The sequence below is a fragment of the Borostomias antarcticus genome (genome assembly GCF_949987555.1).
Source record: "Borostomias antarcticus genome assembly, chromosome: 19".
Taxonomy (NCBI): domain Eukaryota; kingdom Metazoa; phylum Chordata; class Actinopteri; order Stomiiformes; family Stomiidae; genus Borostomias; species Borostomias antarcticus.
The window spans coordinates 5359320-5376698 of NC_140252.1; the positions used below are offsets into that span (position 1 = coordinate 5359320).

The 17379-nt window shown below is 50.3% G+C and overlaps 1 protein-coding gene across 1 annotated transcript in view; it reads left to right on the forward strand.

The window, feature by feature from the left end:
- gtf3c2 (general transcription factor IIIC, polypeptide 2, beta) overlaps window positions 1-16488 on the forward strand; it is a gene marked incomplete at both ends in the record, with an annotated part of 47006 nt that extends 30518 nt beyond the window's left edge. Inside the window, 11 exons of the mRNA XM_084453593.1 lie at window positions 2870-2901; window positions 4331-4460; window positions 5196-5340; window positions 8639-8800; window positions 8989-9057; window positions 10499-10586; window positions 12045-12170; window positions 13185-13298; window positions 14308-14415; window positions 15905-16092; window positions 16338-16488. Coding sequence (XP_084309719.1) covers window positions 2870-2901; window positions 4331-4460; window positions 5196-5340; window positions 8639-8800; window positions 8989-9057; window positions 10499-10586; window positions 12045-12170; window positions 13185-13298; window positions 14308-14415; window positions 15905-16092; window positions 16338-16488 — 1313 coding nt within the window. The remainder of the gene's footprint in view (window positions 1-2869; window positions 2902-4330; window positions 4461-5195; window positions 5341-8638; window positions 8801-8988; window positions 9058-10498; window positions 10587-12044; window positions 12171-13184; window positions 13299-14307; window positions 14416-15904; window positions 16093-16337) is intronic.
- Window positions 16489-17379: the final 891 nt, after the last annotated feature.

Below are 17379 nucleotides of genomic sequence, written 5' to 3' on the forward strand. Positions count from 1 at the left end.
TGTCAGGGCAGTCTAGAACCAGTCCTGGTGAGGAACCCCCCTGTCAGGGCAGTCTAGAACCAGTCCTGGTGAGGAACCCCCCTGTCAGGGCAGTCTAGAACCAGTCCTGGTGAGGAACCCCCCTGTCAGGGCAGTCTAGAACCAGTCCTGGTGAGGAACCCCCCTGTCAGGGCAGTCTAGAACCAGTCCTGGTGTGGAACCCCCCTGTCAGGGCAGTCTAGAACCAGTCCTGGTGAGGAACCCCCCCGTCAGGGCAGTCTAGAACCAGTCCTGGTGAGGAACCCCCCTGTCAGGGCAGTCTAGAACCAGTCCTGGTGAGGAACCCCCCTGTCGGGCAGTCTAGAACCAGTCCTGGTGAGGACCCAGGGCTGTGTGTTTAGAGAGGGAGGGGTATTAGAGAGAAGGAGGTGGGGGTGAGAGAAAAGGAGAGCCGGGAGAGACTGAAACAAAGACCGCAATTATATGAAGTCCCTCTATTGACCTATGGAGCTCTGGTGATAATTAAAAAGCCTTGAGAGTTAGAAAACATTAATTTATAACTAATGAAATTCAAATGAGCTCACCCCAAAAGATCTCCTAATGCCATGCATGTGATTGTTTCCCAGTGAGGCTGGGAGGCGGAGCTGAGTACTAGGCAGCAGAGGTTAAAGGTCGCGGCGGGTTGGACAGGCAGGCACTCGCCGTCTGGCTGTTTGGGACAGATAATTATAAATAGGTTTTGTTGCGAGTGAGTAAGTGTGAGCGAGCACCCGTGAAGAGGGAGAGATGGAGAGAGAGAGAGGCAGAAAGATAGAGAGAGAGGAGAGGGAGAGAAGAAAAAAGGCATTCGGAGGCGCCTCATCTACCTTCCGTTGTCATGGGGATAATTTACGGTGTCGTTCGCAGCAGACAAGGATCTATAATTGAAATGACAAAAAAGATGCATCGCTACGCGCTTGTTAGTGTTTGGAGCTATGAATTTCAACCTAGTACCTGACACCGCTCTCCCAGCAACCTGCCAGTCATCACAGCCCTGGTCGGGAGGGGGGGAGGGGGGGGGTGAGACCGTCCTGATCTAGCCAGCTCACTTCCTGTTTCTCTCCGCAGTTCAATCTGGCCCTCCCCCTATCTACAATGGTTTCCATGGGCGGGAGAACTTGCCTTGACAAATCATCACCATCAGCGTAACAAATCTTTTGTTTTTCAAATCCAGTCAGAAAATGTCTTTTCCTCCAAGATACTGCGCATCATTTTGTTCTTGCGTAATTGTTATTATTGTTATTTATGCAATACTGCACTTATGTTATGGCTGTGTTTATTCTACTAACGTTAATGTTACCGCTTGTTGCTTGGAGAGATTCGGAGTCCCTGATTGGCCCGGACAAAACGTAATCGGAGAGAAATCGTTCGAGATAGGGGCAAGTCCAGACTGATCTGCGGAGCTAATGTGAGCTCGTGAGATCAGGATAGTCTCACAAGGCTAGACCCTCCCCGCAGACAGACACAACCACTGTACTTTGGATTGATTAGACCGTCATGCCTATGAACTATTCTGGGTCTGGGTCATGGTCTGGGTCATGATCTGGTCTAGGTCTGGTCTGGGTCTGGGTTTGGTCTGGGAGTGGGTCATGGTCTGGGTCTGGTCTGAGTGTGAGTCTGGGTCATGATCTGGTCTGGGTTTGGTCTGGGTCTGGGTCTGGTCTGGGTGTGGGTCTGGGAGTGGGTCTGGTCTGGGTCTGGTCTGAGTGTGAGTCTGGGTCATGATCTGGTCTGGGTCATGATCTGGTCTGGGTCTGGTCTGGTCTGGGTCTAGTCTGGGTGTGGGTCTGGGAGTGGGTCTGGTCTGGGTCTGGTCTGGGTCATGATCTGGTCTGGGTCTGGTCTGATCTGGTCTGGGTCTAGTCTGGGTCTAGTCTGGGTGTGGGTCTGGGTCTGGTCTGATCTGGTCTGGGTCTGGTCTGGGTCTAGTCTGGGTGTGGGTCTGGTTCTGGTCTGGTCTGGGTCTAGTCTGGGTGTGAGTCTGGTCTGGGTCTGGTCTGGGTCTAGTCTGGGTGTGAGTCTGGTCTGGTCTGGTCTGGGTCTAGTCTGGGTGTGGGTCTGGTTCTGGTCTGGTCTGGGTCTGGTCTGGGTGTGGGTCTGGTCTGGTTCTGGTCTGGTCTGGTCTGGTCTGGTCTGGTCTGGGTCTAGTCTGGGTGTGAGTCTGGTCTGGGTCTGGTCTGGGTCTAGTCTGGGTGTGGTCTGGTTCTGGTCTGGTCTGGGTCAGGTCTGGGTGTGGGTCTGGTCTGGTTCTGGTCAGGTTTGGGTCTAGTCTGGGTGTGGGTCTGGTCTGGTTCTGGTCTGGTCTGGTCTGGGTCTAGTCTGGGTGTGGGTCTGGGCCAGTCGAGCGGTCGGGCAGGGCTGCAGATCTGCTCTGGTTCCAGGGGAAGCGCCCAGCTCTGCTGCTGCCAGTACTGGGGGAACCCGAGAGGCCTGTCCTCTGCTGCCTCTTCCCCAGGAGGAGCCCTCTCTCTGGGCTGACGCCCTGGTGGCCAGCTGATACCCTCCTCTGGTTATGGCACACCTCTTACACGCCAAACTGGCTTTATGGAAGTGTGTTTGTATATTGTTGGTTGGCATCTGTTTGTTTGTCTGTTTGTGAATATTTTTGTGAATGTGTGTTTGTGAATGTGTTTGTAAATGCGTGTTTGTGAATGTGTTTGTAAATGCGTGTTTGTATTTGTAAACGTGTGTGTGTGTGTGTTTGTGAATGTGTCTTGTGCCTACAGTAGTATGCGCCAAACACCCTACGTTGTTAATTACCTTCAGTAATAAACGTGGTTGTGTATTGACTTCTAATCTTCCTGTCAATAGTCATAGAGTTAATAAAGATGATTTATGTTTCTCCCTGTAGGAGAGACCAGCCAAGCACCACTGATCTGCCAGGTAGGCAAATATCTCCTACCTAGTCTCTCTGCTTATCTCTCTCTCTCTGTGTTCCTCACTCCCTCCCCCTCTCTCTCTTTCTCTCTTTCTCTCTGTCTTCCTCACCTTCTCTCTCTCTCTCTGTCTTCCTCACCCTCTCTCTCTCTCTCCGTCTTCCTCACTTTTCTCTCTCTTTTTCTCCCTCTCTGTCTTCCTCACCCTCTCTCTCGCTCTTTCTGTCTTCCTCACCTCTCTCTCTCTCTCTCTGTCTTCCTCACCTTCTCTCTCTCTCTGTCTTCCTCACCCTCTCTCTCTCTCTCTCTCTGTCTTCCTCACCTTCTCTCTCTCTCTCTTTGTCTTCCTCACCTTCTCTCTCTCTCTGTCTTCCTCACCCTCTCTCTCTCTCTCTCTCTCTCTCTGTCTTCCTCACCCTCTCTCTCTCTCTCTCCGTCTTCCTCACCTTCTCTCTCTCTCTCTCTCCCTCTGTCTTCCTCACCTTCTCCCTCTCTTTCTCTCTTTCATTTTCAATTCAATTCAAAGGGCTTTATTCAAACATCACAAGTCATGTTTCCATTACACCTAGAATTGTGCAAAACCTAAATATCGCCAAAAAAAAAAAGGTAATAGAAACACCTACATTTCGAAAAACCTCTCAAAGTTCGATAAAACGTTTTTACGCTCTCATGAGGTGGTTTTTCAGAAGTTTCGATATCGAAGTTTATCGCAAAAGTTCAATGGAAACACCTTTTTTGCAAAAACACCGGACACTCGCTTCCTTGTCCGTACTGTCTCCCGAGGGGATAATGGGTCTGGTGCAACTAGATCCTCCATCGAATCGCACAGTACGTCCAATGTAGGCCGGGTCATCCTGAAGTTTTGGATCCACAACTCCTCTGAACTCTTCGGCCACAATCCTCTCCCAGAAGTCCCTAATACGTGGCTGCTGCCACACATACGGACTCTGGCGTTCCTATTGTAACGCCCTCTGCCTTCGTCTGTTGACAACATCAGTAACAACAGTAACGCCCATCAAAATAACTTCCTGCTCTCAAAACGTTTGGAACATCCATGGTTACCGCCGGTTACAGTCCTCCTTCCTTCTTCTGCGTTCCGCAAATTGAATCTCGCGGGACGAGATTTTACTCAAGTTTTGCGCAATGCTAGTCGTAATGGAAGCACCGGCAAGGCGCAAATCTACTTCATCGAAACTTCAGAAATATCGCTTTTATTTTGCGAAAAAGTGTAATGGAAACTTCCTCTCTGATGAGGTGAGACTGATCATGATACATTGTGATACCATACATATTGTGATACATTTCAATGTGTGTGTGTGTGTGTGTGTGTGTGTGTCTGTCTGTGTGTGTGTGTGTGTGTGTGTGTGTGTGTGTGTGTGTGTGTGTGTGTGTGTGTGTGTGTGTGTGTGTGTGTGTGTGTGTGTGTGTCCGTCCAGGCGGAGGGAGTGATCACTCTGAGGATTGGCTCCTTCAAGGCAAGCCATGGGGACAGGTGTGGCCAGGTGCTGTCCATGGACTGGCTTCCCGTCGCCCCTCACGACATCCTGGCTGCAGGCTTCTACGACGGTACCCGGAGAACCACACCGGAGAACCACACACCACCTCCACGTCTTTGAACCACCTGTATTCCACCATCTGTGGTTCAGTCACTTCCACATCAGAGCTCTTATTATGACACGGCTGTAAAGAAATATACCATAGATAGCTTTGCTTTTGGTTTCAATAATCAGTACCAATACTTGTTACTACAGTCTCTCCATCTCTCCATCCTAACCCTGTCCTCTATCTCTCTATCCTAACCCTGTCCTCTCTCTCTCTATCCTAACCCTGTCCTCTCTCTCTATCCTAACCCTGTCCTCCATCTCTCCATCCTAACCCTGTCCTCCATCTCTCTATCCTAACCCCGTCCTCTATCTCTCTATCCTAACCCTGTCCTCTCTCTCTCTATCCTAACCCTGTCCTCTATCTCTCTATCCTAACCCTGTCCTCTCTCTCTCTATCCTGACCCTGTCCTCTCTCTCTCTATCCTGACCCTGTCCTCTCTCTCTATCCTAACCCTGTCCTCTCTCTCTCTCTCTATCCTAACCCTGTCCTCTCTCTCTCTATCCTAACCCTGTCCTCTATCTCTCCATCCTAACCCTGTCCTCTATCTCTCTATCCTAACCCTGTCCTCTCTCTCTCTATCCTAACCCTGTCCTCTCTCTCTCTATCCTCACCCTGTCCTCTATCTCTCTATCCTAACCCTGTCCTCTCTCTCTCCATCCTAACCCTGTCCTCCATCTCTCTCTCTATCTTCCCCAGGTATGGTGTGTTTGTGGGATCTGTCCAGCAAGTCTCTCCTCCAGAGAATCCGTTCTCCTGACCGCTCCTTCACTCTGCTGCCGTACCACAGCTTCCTGGCCCACGACAACGCCACCCGCGCCCTGGCCTTCTGCAACGCCTCCAGGTAACAGCTAGCCTGGGTCCAGAACAGCTAGCCAGGGTCCAGAACAGCTAGCCTGGGTCCAGAACAGCTAGCCTGGGTCCAGAACAGCTAGCCTGGGTCTAGAACAGCTAGCCTGGGTCCAGAACAGCTAGCCTGGGTCCAGAACAGTTAGCCTGGGTCTAGAACAGCTAGCCTGGGTCTAGAACAGCTAGCCTGGGTCCTGAACAGTTCGCCTGGGTCCAGAACAGTTTGCCTGGGTCCAGAACAGCTAACCTGGGTCCAGGACAGCTAGCCTGGGTCCAGAACAGTTAGCCTGGATCTAGAACAGCTAGCCTGGGTCTAGAACAGTTAGCCTGGGTCTAGAACAGCTAGCCTGGGTCTAGAACAGCTAGTTTGGGTCCAGACATTACAATCCACCCACTCCACTGATGCTGACTGATTGTTTGTCTGGTGTTGCTGCAAGAAACAGCTGTTTCTCTGAGTCAAAAATGATCGGCCCAATGAGCACCGCGGGTTCTAACGATTAGCCAATCAGCGCCAAGGGCGGCACTAATGCCGCTGTCAAGCTGTTGTCAAGCTGTGCGTTGGGACAATGCGACTCCCGTATTATTTGAGAGGAGGACGATTGGTTGTAGTCGGTAGTGTTAGTAACAAAGTTGCCTACTATGATTATATTGTTTCACTTTTCTCCGTGTGGTCAAAATTCTCTATGGTTATCATGGGTATGCATCAGCATCAGCGGTGACGTTTGATTCAGGCGGATATGTTGGTCTCTAGCGATTGGTCTCTAGTGCTGTTGGTCTCTAGCGATTGGTCTCTAGTGCTGTTGGTCTCTAGCGATTGGTCTCTAGTGCTGTTGGGCTCTTGTCATTGGCTCGGGAAAATCTAATCTCCCTCCCCCATGGAAATCAGTAAGTGTGGAAGCAACGTCAGACTGAAAATCTCAACGAAGTCTAACAAGTTAACATTCTGTCTGATATTGGGCTAGGTAACAGCCAATCAGAGCTCAGACCTGAGGGGATACGCACACATAGACACATACAGATGTTGCTCATGCAAACATGGGGCGCCTAGTTCTAGTTGAAAGTGGAGGTGAGAGATTAGTCAGTGCAAACCTGCCAACCCAACCGTGGGAAGACGCTTTTTCAGCGTGCGCACATTTTTGTTCTTAGTTCACAGGATTTTTTTTTTTTTAATGTATCGATACTTTACCGTGGAAAATCGTTAATGCGGATTGCTGTATGTATTTTATTGCACAGCCGTGGTGTCCTCTTACCCTCCTGTAGAGAATAATGATATTTATATTTATACCCTCACTAAAGTCTGTAACCAGACCAGCCTCCCAGGTCTATACTTCAGCCAGCCAACAGAGCACCTCAAACTAATTAGAGCAGAGTGGGAAGGCAAGGTACCTCTCCTCTCCTCTCCTCTCCTCTCCTCTCCTCTCCTCTCCTCTCCTCTCCTCTCCTCTCCTCTCCTCTCCTCTCCTCTCCTCTCCTCTCCTCTCCTCTCCTCTCCTCTCTCCTGACCTCTCCCCCCTCTCCTCTCCTCTCCTCTCCTCTCCTCTCCTCTCCTCTCCTCTCCTCTCCTCTCCTCTCCTCTCTTCTCCTCTCCTCTCCTCCTCTCCTCGCCTCTCCCCCCTCTCCTCTTCCCTCCTCTCCTCTCTCCTCTCCTCTCCTCTCCTCTCCTCTCCTCTCCTCTCCTCTCCTCTCCTCTCCTCTCCTCTCCTCTCCTCTCCTCTCCTCTCCTCTCCTCTCTCATGTCCTCGTCCCTCCTCTCCTCCTCTCCTCGCCTCTCCCCCCTCTCCTCTCCCCTCCTCTCCTCTCTCCTGACCTCTCCCCCCTCTCCTCTTCCCTCCTCTCCTCTCTCCTGACCTCTCCCCCCTCTCCTCTCCCCTCCTCTCCTCCTCTCCTCGCCTCTCCCCCCTCTCCTCTTCCCTCCTCTCCTCTCTCCTGACCCCTCCCCTCCTCTCCTCTTTCCTCTTTTCCCTGCATGCTGAAATGGCCAGAATAAAACAGGCATTACCAGGCCAACCACAGCCTGTCTGTTCCAGTGAGTTTGTCTTTGTTATAAAGCTGTAAAGACGTGCGGCAGCAGGAGACTGGGATGTGAATAGGCAATATTTTAAACCCCTAGCTTTCACAATAGCCCGGATATCAGATCCAGATTTTTTTCCTCGCATGTATATGGTACAGTGTACAATAGGCAGTAATATTTCACAGTACATTGTACACTGTACCATATACATGTCACAAATAAACCCTGAATCTGATATCAGGGATATTGTGAAAGCTTTAGGATGGGGAGAGAGAAGAGGCATCCATCTTGTCTCTTGCAACGAGAGGATATGAAGATTGAGACCTGATGGAGATGAGGGGTCTTCTCCTGTCCTCTCTCTCTCTATCCTAACCCTGTCCTCTGTCCCTCTATCCTAACCCTGTCCTCTATCTCTCCATCCTAACCCTGTCCTCTCTCTCTCTATCCTAACCCTGTCCTCTCTCTCTCTCTATCCTAACCCTGTCCTCCAACTCTCTATCCTAACCCTGTCCTCTCTCTCTCCATCCTAACCCTGTCCTCCATCTCTCCATCCTAACCCTGTCCTCTCTTTCTCTATCCTAACCCTGTCCTCTCTCTCTCTATCCTAACCCTGTCCTCTCTCTCTCTATCCTAACCCTGTCCTCTCTCTCTCTATCCTAACCCTGTCCTCTCTCTCTTTATCCTAACCCTGTCCTCTCTCTCTCTATCCTAACCCTGTCCTCTATCTCTCTATCCTAACCCTGTCCTCTCTCTCTCTATCCTAACCCTGTCCTCTCTCTCTCTATCCTAACCCTGTCCTCTCTCTCTCTATCCTAACCCTGTCCTCTATCTCTCTATCCTAACCCTGTCCTCTCTCTCTCCATCCTAACCCTGTCTCTCTCTCTATCCTAACCCTGTCCTCTATCCTAACCCTGTCCTCTCTCTCTCTATCCTAACCCTGTCCTCTATCTCTCTATCCTAACCCTTCCTCTCTCTCTATCCTAACCCTGTCCTCTCTCTCTCTATCCTAACCCTGTCCTCTCTCTCTCTCTATCCTAACCCTGTCCTCTCTCTCTCTATCCTAACCCTGTCCTCTCTCCCTCTATCCTAACCCTGTCCTCTCTCTCTCCATCCTAACCCTGTCCTCTATCTCTCTATCCTAACCCTGTCCTCCTATCTCTCTCGGTTTTGCGTTCAAATCTTCAACTCTCTCTGCCCTCTTCCTTCTTTCGTCTGTGATTGTACCTCCTTTATAAACCTCTTCCAGTACTGACTCTCCCTCTCTGCCCCCCCCTCTCTCCAGGGACCTGCTAGTGACGGGGGGTGACGACAGGATGGTGAAGATGTGGGACCTGAGGATGACGTATGAGCCAGTCACCTCCGCCAAGCGCTTCCTCTCCACTGAGGTCGTGTGGCCGCTGCTCTGGCCTGGAGTCCTGCTGTCCCAGGAGAAGGCCTACACACCGTTAGTGTCTCCCCCTCCTCCTCCTCTCACCTCCTCCTCTCTCCTCCTCCTCTCTCCTCCTCCTCCCGCTGTTCTCTGCTCTGGCCTGGAGTCCTGCTGTCCCAGGAGAAGGCCTACACACCGTTAGTGTCTCCCCCTCCTCCTCCTCTCTCCTCCTCCTCTCACCTCCTCCTCTCTCCTCCTCCTCTCTCCTCCTCCTCCCACTGTTCTCTGCTCTGGCCTGGAGTCCTGCTGTCCCAGGAGAAGGCCTACACACCGTTAGTGTCTCCCCCTCCTCCTCCTCTCACCTCCTCCTCTCTCCTCCTCCTCTCTCCTCCTCCTCCCGCTGTTCTCTGCTCCGGCCCGGGGGGCCTGCTGTCCCAGGAGAACGCCTACACACCGTTAGTGTCTCCCCCTCCTCCTCCTCTCACCTCCTCCTCTCTCCTCCTCCTCTCTCCTCCTCTTCCCGCTGTTCTCTGCTCCGGCCCGGGGGGCCTGCTGTCCCAGGAGAACGCATACACACCGTTCCTGTCTTCTAGAGGGGCGGCTGTGGCTCAGGAGGTAGAGCAGGTGGTCCGATGAGTGTAAGGTCAGCGGTTCGAATCCCGTGTCGAAGTGTCCTTGGGCAAGACACTGAACCCCAAATTGCTCCCAATGAGCAGGCTAGCACCTTGCATGGCAGCTGGCACCAACTTACTATATAAGTGCAGTCCATTTACCATTCTTCTCTTGTAGTCCTCTACTTCTGGATCACTCTCTTCCTCCTCCACCTCTCTCCTTCCACTGGCCACCGCTCTGGCTTATTCTCCTCTCCTCTCTGTACTTTCACCTTCCCTGTTACACACTTTCTTGGGGAGGTTGTGTTGTCAACAGTGAGTTTCTTGGTGAGACTGTGGTGTGATCAGTGAGAGTTTCTTGGTTTTGGTGAGGTTGTGTTGTGATCGGGGAGAGTTTCTTGGTGAGGTTGTGTTGTGATCGGGGAGAGTTTCTTGGTGAGGTTGTGTTGTGATCGGGGAGAGTTTCTTGGTGAGGTTGTGTTGTGATCGGGGAGAGTTTCTTGGTGAGGTTGTGTTGTGATCGGGGAGAGTTTCTTGGTGAGGTTGTGTTGTGATCGGGGAGAGTTTCTTGGTGAGGTTGTGTTGTGATCGGGGAGAGTTTCTTGGTGAGGTTGTGTTGTGATCGGGGAGAGTTTCTTGGCGAGGTTGTGTTGTGATCGGGGAGAGTTTCTTGGTGAGGTTGTGTTGTGATCGGGGAGAGTTTCTTGGTGAGGTTGTGTTGTGATCGGGGAGAGTTTCTTGGTGAGGTTGTGTTGTGATCGGGGAGAGTTTCTTGGTGAGGTTGTGTTGTGATCGGAGAGAGTTTCTTGGTGAGGTTGTGTTGTGATCGGGGAGAGTTTCTTGGTGAGGTTGTGTTGTGATCGGGGAGAGTTTCTTGGTGAGGTTGTGTTGTGATCGGGGAGAGTTTCTTGGCGAGGTTGTGTTGTGATCGGGGAGAGTTTCTTGGCGAGGTTGTGTTGTGATCGGGGAGAGTTTCTTGGTGAGGTTGTGTTGTGATCGGGGAGAGTTTCTTGGCGAGGTTGTGTTGTGATCGGGGAGAGTTTCTTGGTGAGGTTGTGTTGTGATCGGGGATAGTTTCTTGGTGAGGTTGTGTTGTGTTGTGTGATCAGTGAGAGCTCGACACCCCTCTTATCCTGAATGTCCTTTGTCTCCCCGCCCCCAGGCACGGTTCGCAGGGTCTGCATTACTTTGAGGGGGGCTACATCGGCTACAAGCCGCTCTTCCTCGTCCCCCGGACCGGGACCATGTGGGTGAGTGGTGGGACGGGACGGAAACTGAATCCACTGACTGAGCCTGAACCTGGACACTAGACTTCACCACAGACACCTGCTCAGACACAGACCTAGCCTTCACCACAGACCTAGCCTTCAGCACAGACCTAGCCTTCACCACAGACACCTGCTCAGACACAGACCTAGCCTTCACCACAGACCTAGTCTTCACCACAGACCTAGCCTTCACCACAGACCTAGCCTTCACCACAGACCTAGTCTTCACCACAGACCTAGCCTTCACCACAGACCTAGTCTTCACCACAGACCTAGCCTTCACCACAGACCTAGCCTTCACCACAGACCTAGTCTTCACCACAGACACCTGCTCTGACACAGGCCTAGTCTTCACCACAGACCTAGCCTTCACCACAGACCTAGCCTTCACCACAGACACCTGCTCAGACACAGACCTAGCCTTCACCACAGACCTAGTCTTCACCACAGACCTAGCCTTCACCACAGACCTAGCCTTCACCACAGACACCTGCTCAGACACAGACCTAGCCTTCACCACAGACCTAGCCTTCACCACAGACACCTGCTCAGACACAGACCTAGCCTTCACCACAGACCTAGTCTTCACCACAGACACCTGCTCAGACACAGACCTAGCCTTCACCACAGACCTAGTCTTCACCACAGACCTAGCCTTCACCACAGACCTAGCCTTCACCACAGATCTAGTCTTCACCACAGACACCTGCTCAGACACAGACCTAGCCTTCACCACAGACCTAGCCTTCACCACAGACCTAGCCTTCACCATAGACCTAGTCTTCACCACACACCTAGTCTTCACCACAGACCTAGTCTTCACCATAGACACCTGCTCTGACACAGACCTAACTTTCACCACAGACTTAAGGGCCCTGTACTACGAATCTAGTTCAACGTCCAGGATAACTCTTCGCTAGCTTGCTCAAATAAACCAAACAACCACAATCACAGATAAACGGTACTACGACGGTGGCTATCAACTCCTTAAGTCGACCCAACTGGTCCAATCTAGCTATGAGCGTGTTCACGGTAAAAGGGGAGGTATTTGCACGAAATGACCAATCCCAACCTTAGTATGGGTATTTGGACATGGCCATGGACAAGGCAAACAGTGTGGACAGCAAGCACGCATAATAGGGGTCGAAATTAACTTTTTAGCTCACCAGCCAAATGTCTGGTGGATGGAAAAATTCTACTCACCAAACCTTTTTTTTACCAGCAAAAAAATAAAAATGTATATAGACTCCTGTAGACCTCAGAGAACTGGACAGGCTTCACAATCGTTGTGTCAGCGACACCTTGTCCTTTCCTAGGCCCGTGGAATGTTTGGCCATTTTTTACAGCTCTCCAGCATGCTCAGATCTAGTATCTAGTGTCCAGGAGGTCCCATTGACTCTAGTCTGTCAGAATCATGATCGGTCTGTCTTTCTCCGTCAGAGCATATCGACATCTGATTGGCTGAACTCTGTGGTGACATCGGACACGATGGGGGAGGTGATCTTATGCCTGATGCCGAACATGGTCTGCAACCCTCAGCACAGACGCACCATCGAGAGACGCTTCGTACGTAGGCACACCTCTCCTCTCTCCTGGTTTTCCATTCCTCTCCTCTTCTACTGTTCTCCTCTCTCCTTCCTCTTCCCCTCTCTTCCCCTCTCTTCCTCTTCTCCTCCCCCTCCTCCCCTCTCCTCTCTTCTCCTCTACCCTCTCCTCCCCCTTCCTCCCCTCTTTTCTCCTCTCCTCCCCTCTCCTCCTCTCCTCCTCTCCTCTTCTCCTCTCCTTCTACTCTTTCTCCACCTCTCCTCTGCTCTTCTCTCTTCACCTGTTTTAACAGTATGACTACACAGTAGTTGTAACAGTATGACTACTCAGTAATGTTTTAATAGTATGACTACTCAGTAATGTTTTAATAGTATGACTACTCAGTAATGTTTTAACAGTATGACTACTCAGTAGTGTTTTAACAGTATGACTACTCAGTAATGTTTTAATAGTATGACTACTCAGTAATGTTTTAATAGTATGACTACTCAGTAATGTTTTAACAGTATGACTACTCAGTAATGTTTTAATAGTATGACTACTCAGTAATGTTTTAATAGTATGACTACTCAGTAATGTTTTAATAGTATGACTACTCAGTAATGTTTTAATAGTATGACTACTCAGTAATGTTTTAATAGTATGACTACTCAGTAATAGTATGACTACTCAGTAGTGTTTTAATAGTATGACTACTCAGTAATGTTTTAATAGTATGACTACTCAGTAGTGTTTTAATAGTATGACTACTCTGTAATGTTTTAATAGTATGACTACTCAGTAATGTTTTAATAGTATGACTACTCAGTGGTGTTTTTACAGTATGACTACTCAGTAGTGTTTTAAATGTATGAGTACTCTGTAGTATCTGCTTATCCCCGTACCCCTCTCTCTGGCTAGCCGGTGTATTTCACAGACATGGTGCTCCTAGACCCTCCGCTGGGAGGAGAAGAGGAGGAGAGCCCTGGCTCAACCAGTAACGGACTGGCCCAGAGAGAGATGGAGGGAGGAGGAGAGGAGGAGAGAGAGATGGAAGGAGGAGGACAGGAGGAGAGCCATGGTTCAACCAGCAATGGATCAGTCCAGAAAACCCAGTCCATAAGAAAGACTGTCCTGGAATACTACCTCCACTACAGCGACGTCGACATGGTGGGTTACAGCACAGGCCATCATGTACTGTACATCTAAATGAATAGAAACCACCGACTTGAATAGAAACCACTGACTTGAATAGAAACCAGTACAAGTGCACAGTGAAGCTGTCGCCCCCCACCCAAGATGCATGTGGTCAGCATGTCCAGGGTTAGAGGTAGGGTTAGGGTTGTTGAATGTGTAAGTGGGATGGGATTTTCTAGTTTGCAGGGATGCAAACATCTCAATTATTTTCCGCATCGATTTGCGTGACTTGTGTGAATCGCCCAGATCCGAAGACTTTTTGTTTGGGGTGACAGGCAAATCTCCGTAACGACTCCAACAGTGTATTTCTGTCGCGCTCATAGGAGTGAACTAAGTGCATTGTGTTGCCTTTGTGTATGAAATGCGCTATACAAGTAAAGTTTGATTTGATTTGATTTGAACTGCATTAAGCAAAAAAATCTACCCTGTCAGGATCTGTGACGAGGACCTCACGTTTACAGCCGGTGGTTCATTCTAGTTGATGGGCTGTGGCTGACGGACACAGCAGCAGCAAAACAGTAGGACGTTTGCAATGGATGAGTCAGGTGCACTCATGTGAAAGTAATGTAGTTATTTTTAGCTTAATACCACAATGTTGGCGTAAGCTAGCTGGCTAACGTTATTAAGCTGAAGGCAAAGCTAGCTTACGTTAGCTGCCAATTAGTTTGAGCAGTTAAACAGTAATGGCTAGCTAGTTATCTTTAGCTTTCTTTAGCTAGCATTATCATGCTGAAAGCCAAACTAGCTACAGTAGCTGCCAATCAGTTTGAGCAGTCAAACACGGTAGTAATGGTTAGCTAGTTGTCTTTTAATTCAGGTAGCTAGCTAGCTGCTGCTTAATAATTAGGTAACTAGCGGGCTACCCACAGAAACAACATGGGCAGATAAAAACCCTGTCCCTGCCTCGGATGTGTCTCACAGGGATCAGGAATGGGTGGAGAGGTGTGTGTGTTCTCATCACGGCCTCTTTCCTGTGCTTCAGCGGTCTTTAAAGAACTTTGAGAGGCGCCAGTCATGGAAGCGCATGCAGAACACAGAGCTGAAGACTGTGACAGACCTGGACCAGCAGCCCCTGGCTTCCCTGCACAAGGTCAGTACCACACCCTAACCCTGTAGACCTGGACCAGGGCTAACCCTAACCCTGTAGACCTGGACCAGGGCTAACCCTGTAGACCTGGACCAGGGCTAACCCTAACCCTGTAGACCTGGACCAGGGCTAACCCTGTAGACCTGGACCAGGGCTAACCCTAACCCTGTAGACCTGGACCAGGGCTAACCCTAACCCTGTAGACCTGGACCAGGGCTAACCCTAACCCTGTAGACCTGGACCAGGGCTAACCCTAACCATGTAGACCTGGACCAGGGCTAACCCTAACCCTGTAGACCTGGACCAGGGCTAACCCTAACCCTGTAGACCTGGACCAGGGCTAACCCTAACCCTGTAGTCCTGGACCAGGGCTAACCCTAACCCTGTAGACCTGGACCAAGGCTAACCCTAACCCTGTAGACCTGGACCAGGGCTAACCCTAACCATGTAGACCTGGACCAGGGCTAACCCTAACCCTGTAGTCCTGGACCAGGGCTAACCCTAACCATGTAGACCTGGACCAGGGCTAACCCTAACCCTGTAGACCTGGACCAGGGCTAACCCTAACCCTGTAGACCTGGACCAGGGCTAACCCTAACCCTGTAGTCCTGGACCAGGGCTAACCCTAACCCTGTAGACCTGGACCAGGGCTAACCCTAACCATGTAGACCTGGACCTAGAGAGAACGGGGTGGAGGAGAGGAGAGGTAGATAGAGAGAGCGGGGTGCAGGAGAGGAGAGAGGTGTAGATAGAGAGAACGGGTGGAGGAGAGGAGAGGTAGATAGAGAGAATGGGGTGGAGGAGAGGAGAGGTAGATGGAGAGAACGGGGTGGAGGAGAGGAGAAGTGACAGTGAGAGGCATCCACAAGTGAAATCTTTTACATATATTGTATGATCTTTTCACATTTGTTTCAGAAGACAAGACAAAACAAATATTGTCAGCGGTTAGTTGGGTCATCGTCGTTTGGTTCTGTCTTGCTCTTGAGGATTTGCAGCTTTGTCTACTCACCGAAGACTATTGAACCACTCAGAGGTTTAATGAATCACTTAGAGGTTTACTGAACCACTCAGAGGTCTACTAAAGCACTCAGAGGTTTACTGAACCACTCAGAGGTTTACTGAACCACTCAGAGGTTTACTGAACCATTCAGAGGTTTACTGAACCACTCAGAGGTCTACTGAACCATTCAGAGGTTTACTGGATCTCTCAGAGGTTTACTGAACCACTCAGAGGTTTACTGAACCATTCAGAGGTTTACTGGATCTCTCAGAGGTTTACTGGATCTCTCAGAGGTTTACTGAACCACTCAGAGGTTTACTGAACCATTCAGAGGTTTACTGAACCACTCAGAGGGGGGCACTGTTGAACTGTGGGTTTGGCTATAGAGTTATAGATTCTAGTTATACCTGTAGGCTATATCCTGCAGAGCCAGGTTCAGGGTCTGAATACAGAGACAGCGTAACATCTCTACCCCCTCCCCCCTCTCTCCAGATCCGTTTCAACCCCAACCTGAGCGGTCAGAGCTGGGTCCTGTCGGCCGGCCACGCGGGCCTGGTCCGGCTCCACTGCCTCCGCGCCCTCAACAGCCCTCACATCAGCAAGCTGGTCCAGGAGAGCCAGAACCAGTTCAACACCATGTTCACCCCGGACCCCTCGGACAGCCCCGCCGACGCAGTCAGGCACAGCACCCAACTGCTCTAGAACCCTCTGGTCCATCACGGAACCTTCTAGCCACAGAACTGCACTAGAACCCTCTGATCTGTTACCCACAGAGCCGCTCTACAACCCACTGGTCCATCACGGAAACCTCTACCCACAGAGCCACCCTCTGCGGTGTTCTAGAACCCTCCATCCTCAGAGCCGCTGGAGAACCTTCTAGCAGTTCCTCACCTATAGGTGTGCTGGTGCCCAGCGTCTCCCCCAGGCCCTCCTTCACTAGACGCGCCCTGGTGCTGTGGTCCACGGCCTCTCCGTCAGGGAACCGCCCTGAGACGAGCCCTAGGTCGCCGCGTCCTGAATCCTCCATGGCGTTCTGGGAACACAGCAGTGTGAAGCAGCACAGAGAGCAGAGCTAAGCCAGCCCTGTAGGGAGCAGGGAGGGAGAGATGGGACTCTAGTGGAACACATCCCTCCACACCGACCTCCTGAGCACGCCCAGGGCTCGGTGCATCGATGTCACCGGGGGATTCTAACAGTCCCCTGGGGAGACAGGGTGATGCGGAGTTCTCTTCTCCGTGTGACCTGTTTTTTTTTTTTAATCGTCTGCAGTGCTCTGCAATGTTTTTATTAGTAAGTTATGTCAAGTACAAAAATAAATGCTTTTTCTTTTTTGCAAAAATAAAACTTGCAAATGTTTGTTTTAATTTTTGTACACCTATTTTAGTGTGTATATACTGTATATATATATTACACCTATTTTAGTGTGTATATACTGTATATATAATATTGTGCAAACATGTTATCTCAGGAAGGCGGATTTACTTGAAGCTTTTTATAGAAATGTGTGATCACTATGGTTACAGAGATAGCACTTTAGACATGCCCCTTCATTCTGCCTCCCAGTGTTTTTTTGTGTTCTGTTTTCATTTAATTCATTTCAGTGTCCATTTCTGCATCAGGAATAAAGTCTCTTCTTTTTAAATCTCCGGTTGTCTCTGAGGTTTTGTCAGTGGGGCAGCTGTGCACGACACTGGACCCCAGATTACCCCAGTGAGTAGGCTACCAGATCTACCACCATGACCACAGATCTACCACCATGACCACAGATCTACCACCATGACCACAGATCTACCACCATGATCACAGATCTACCACCATGACCACAGATCTACCACCATGACCACAGACCTACCACCATGACCACAGATCTACCACCATGACCACAGATTTACCACCATGACCACAGATCTACCACCATGACCACAGACCTACCACCATGACCACAGATCTACCACCATGACCACAGA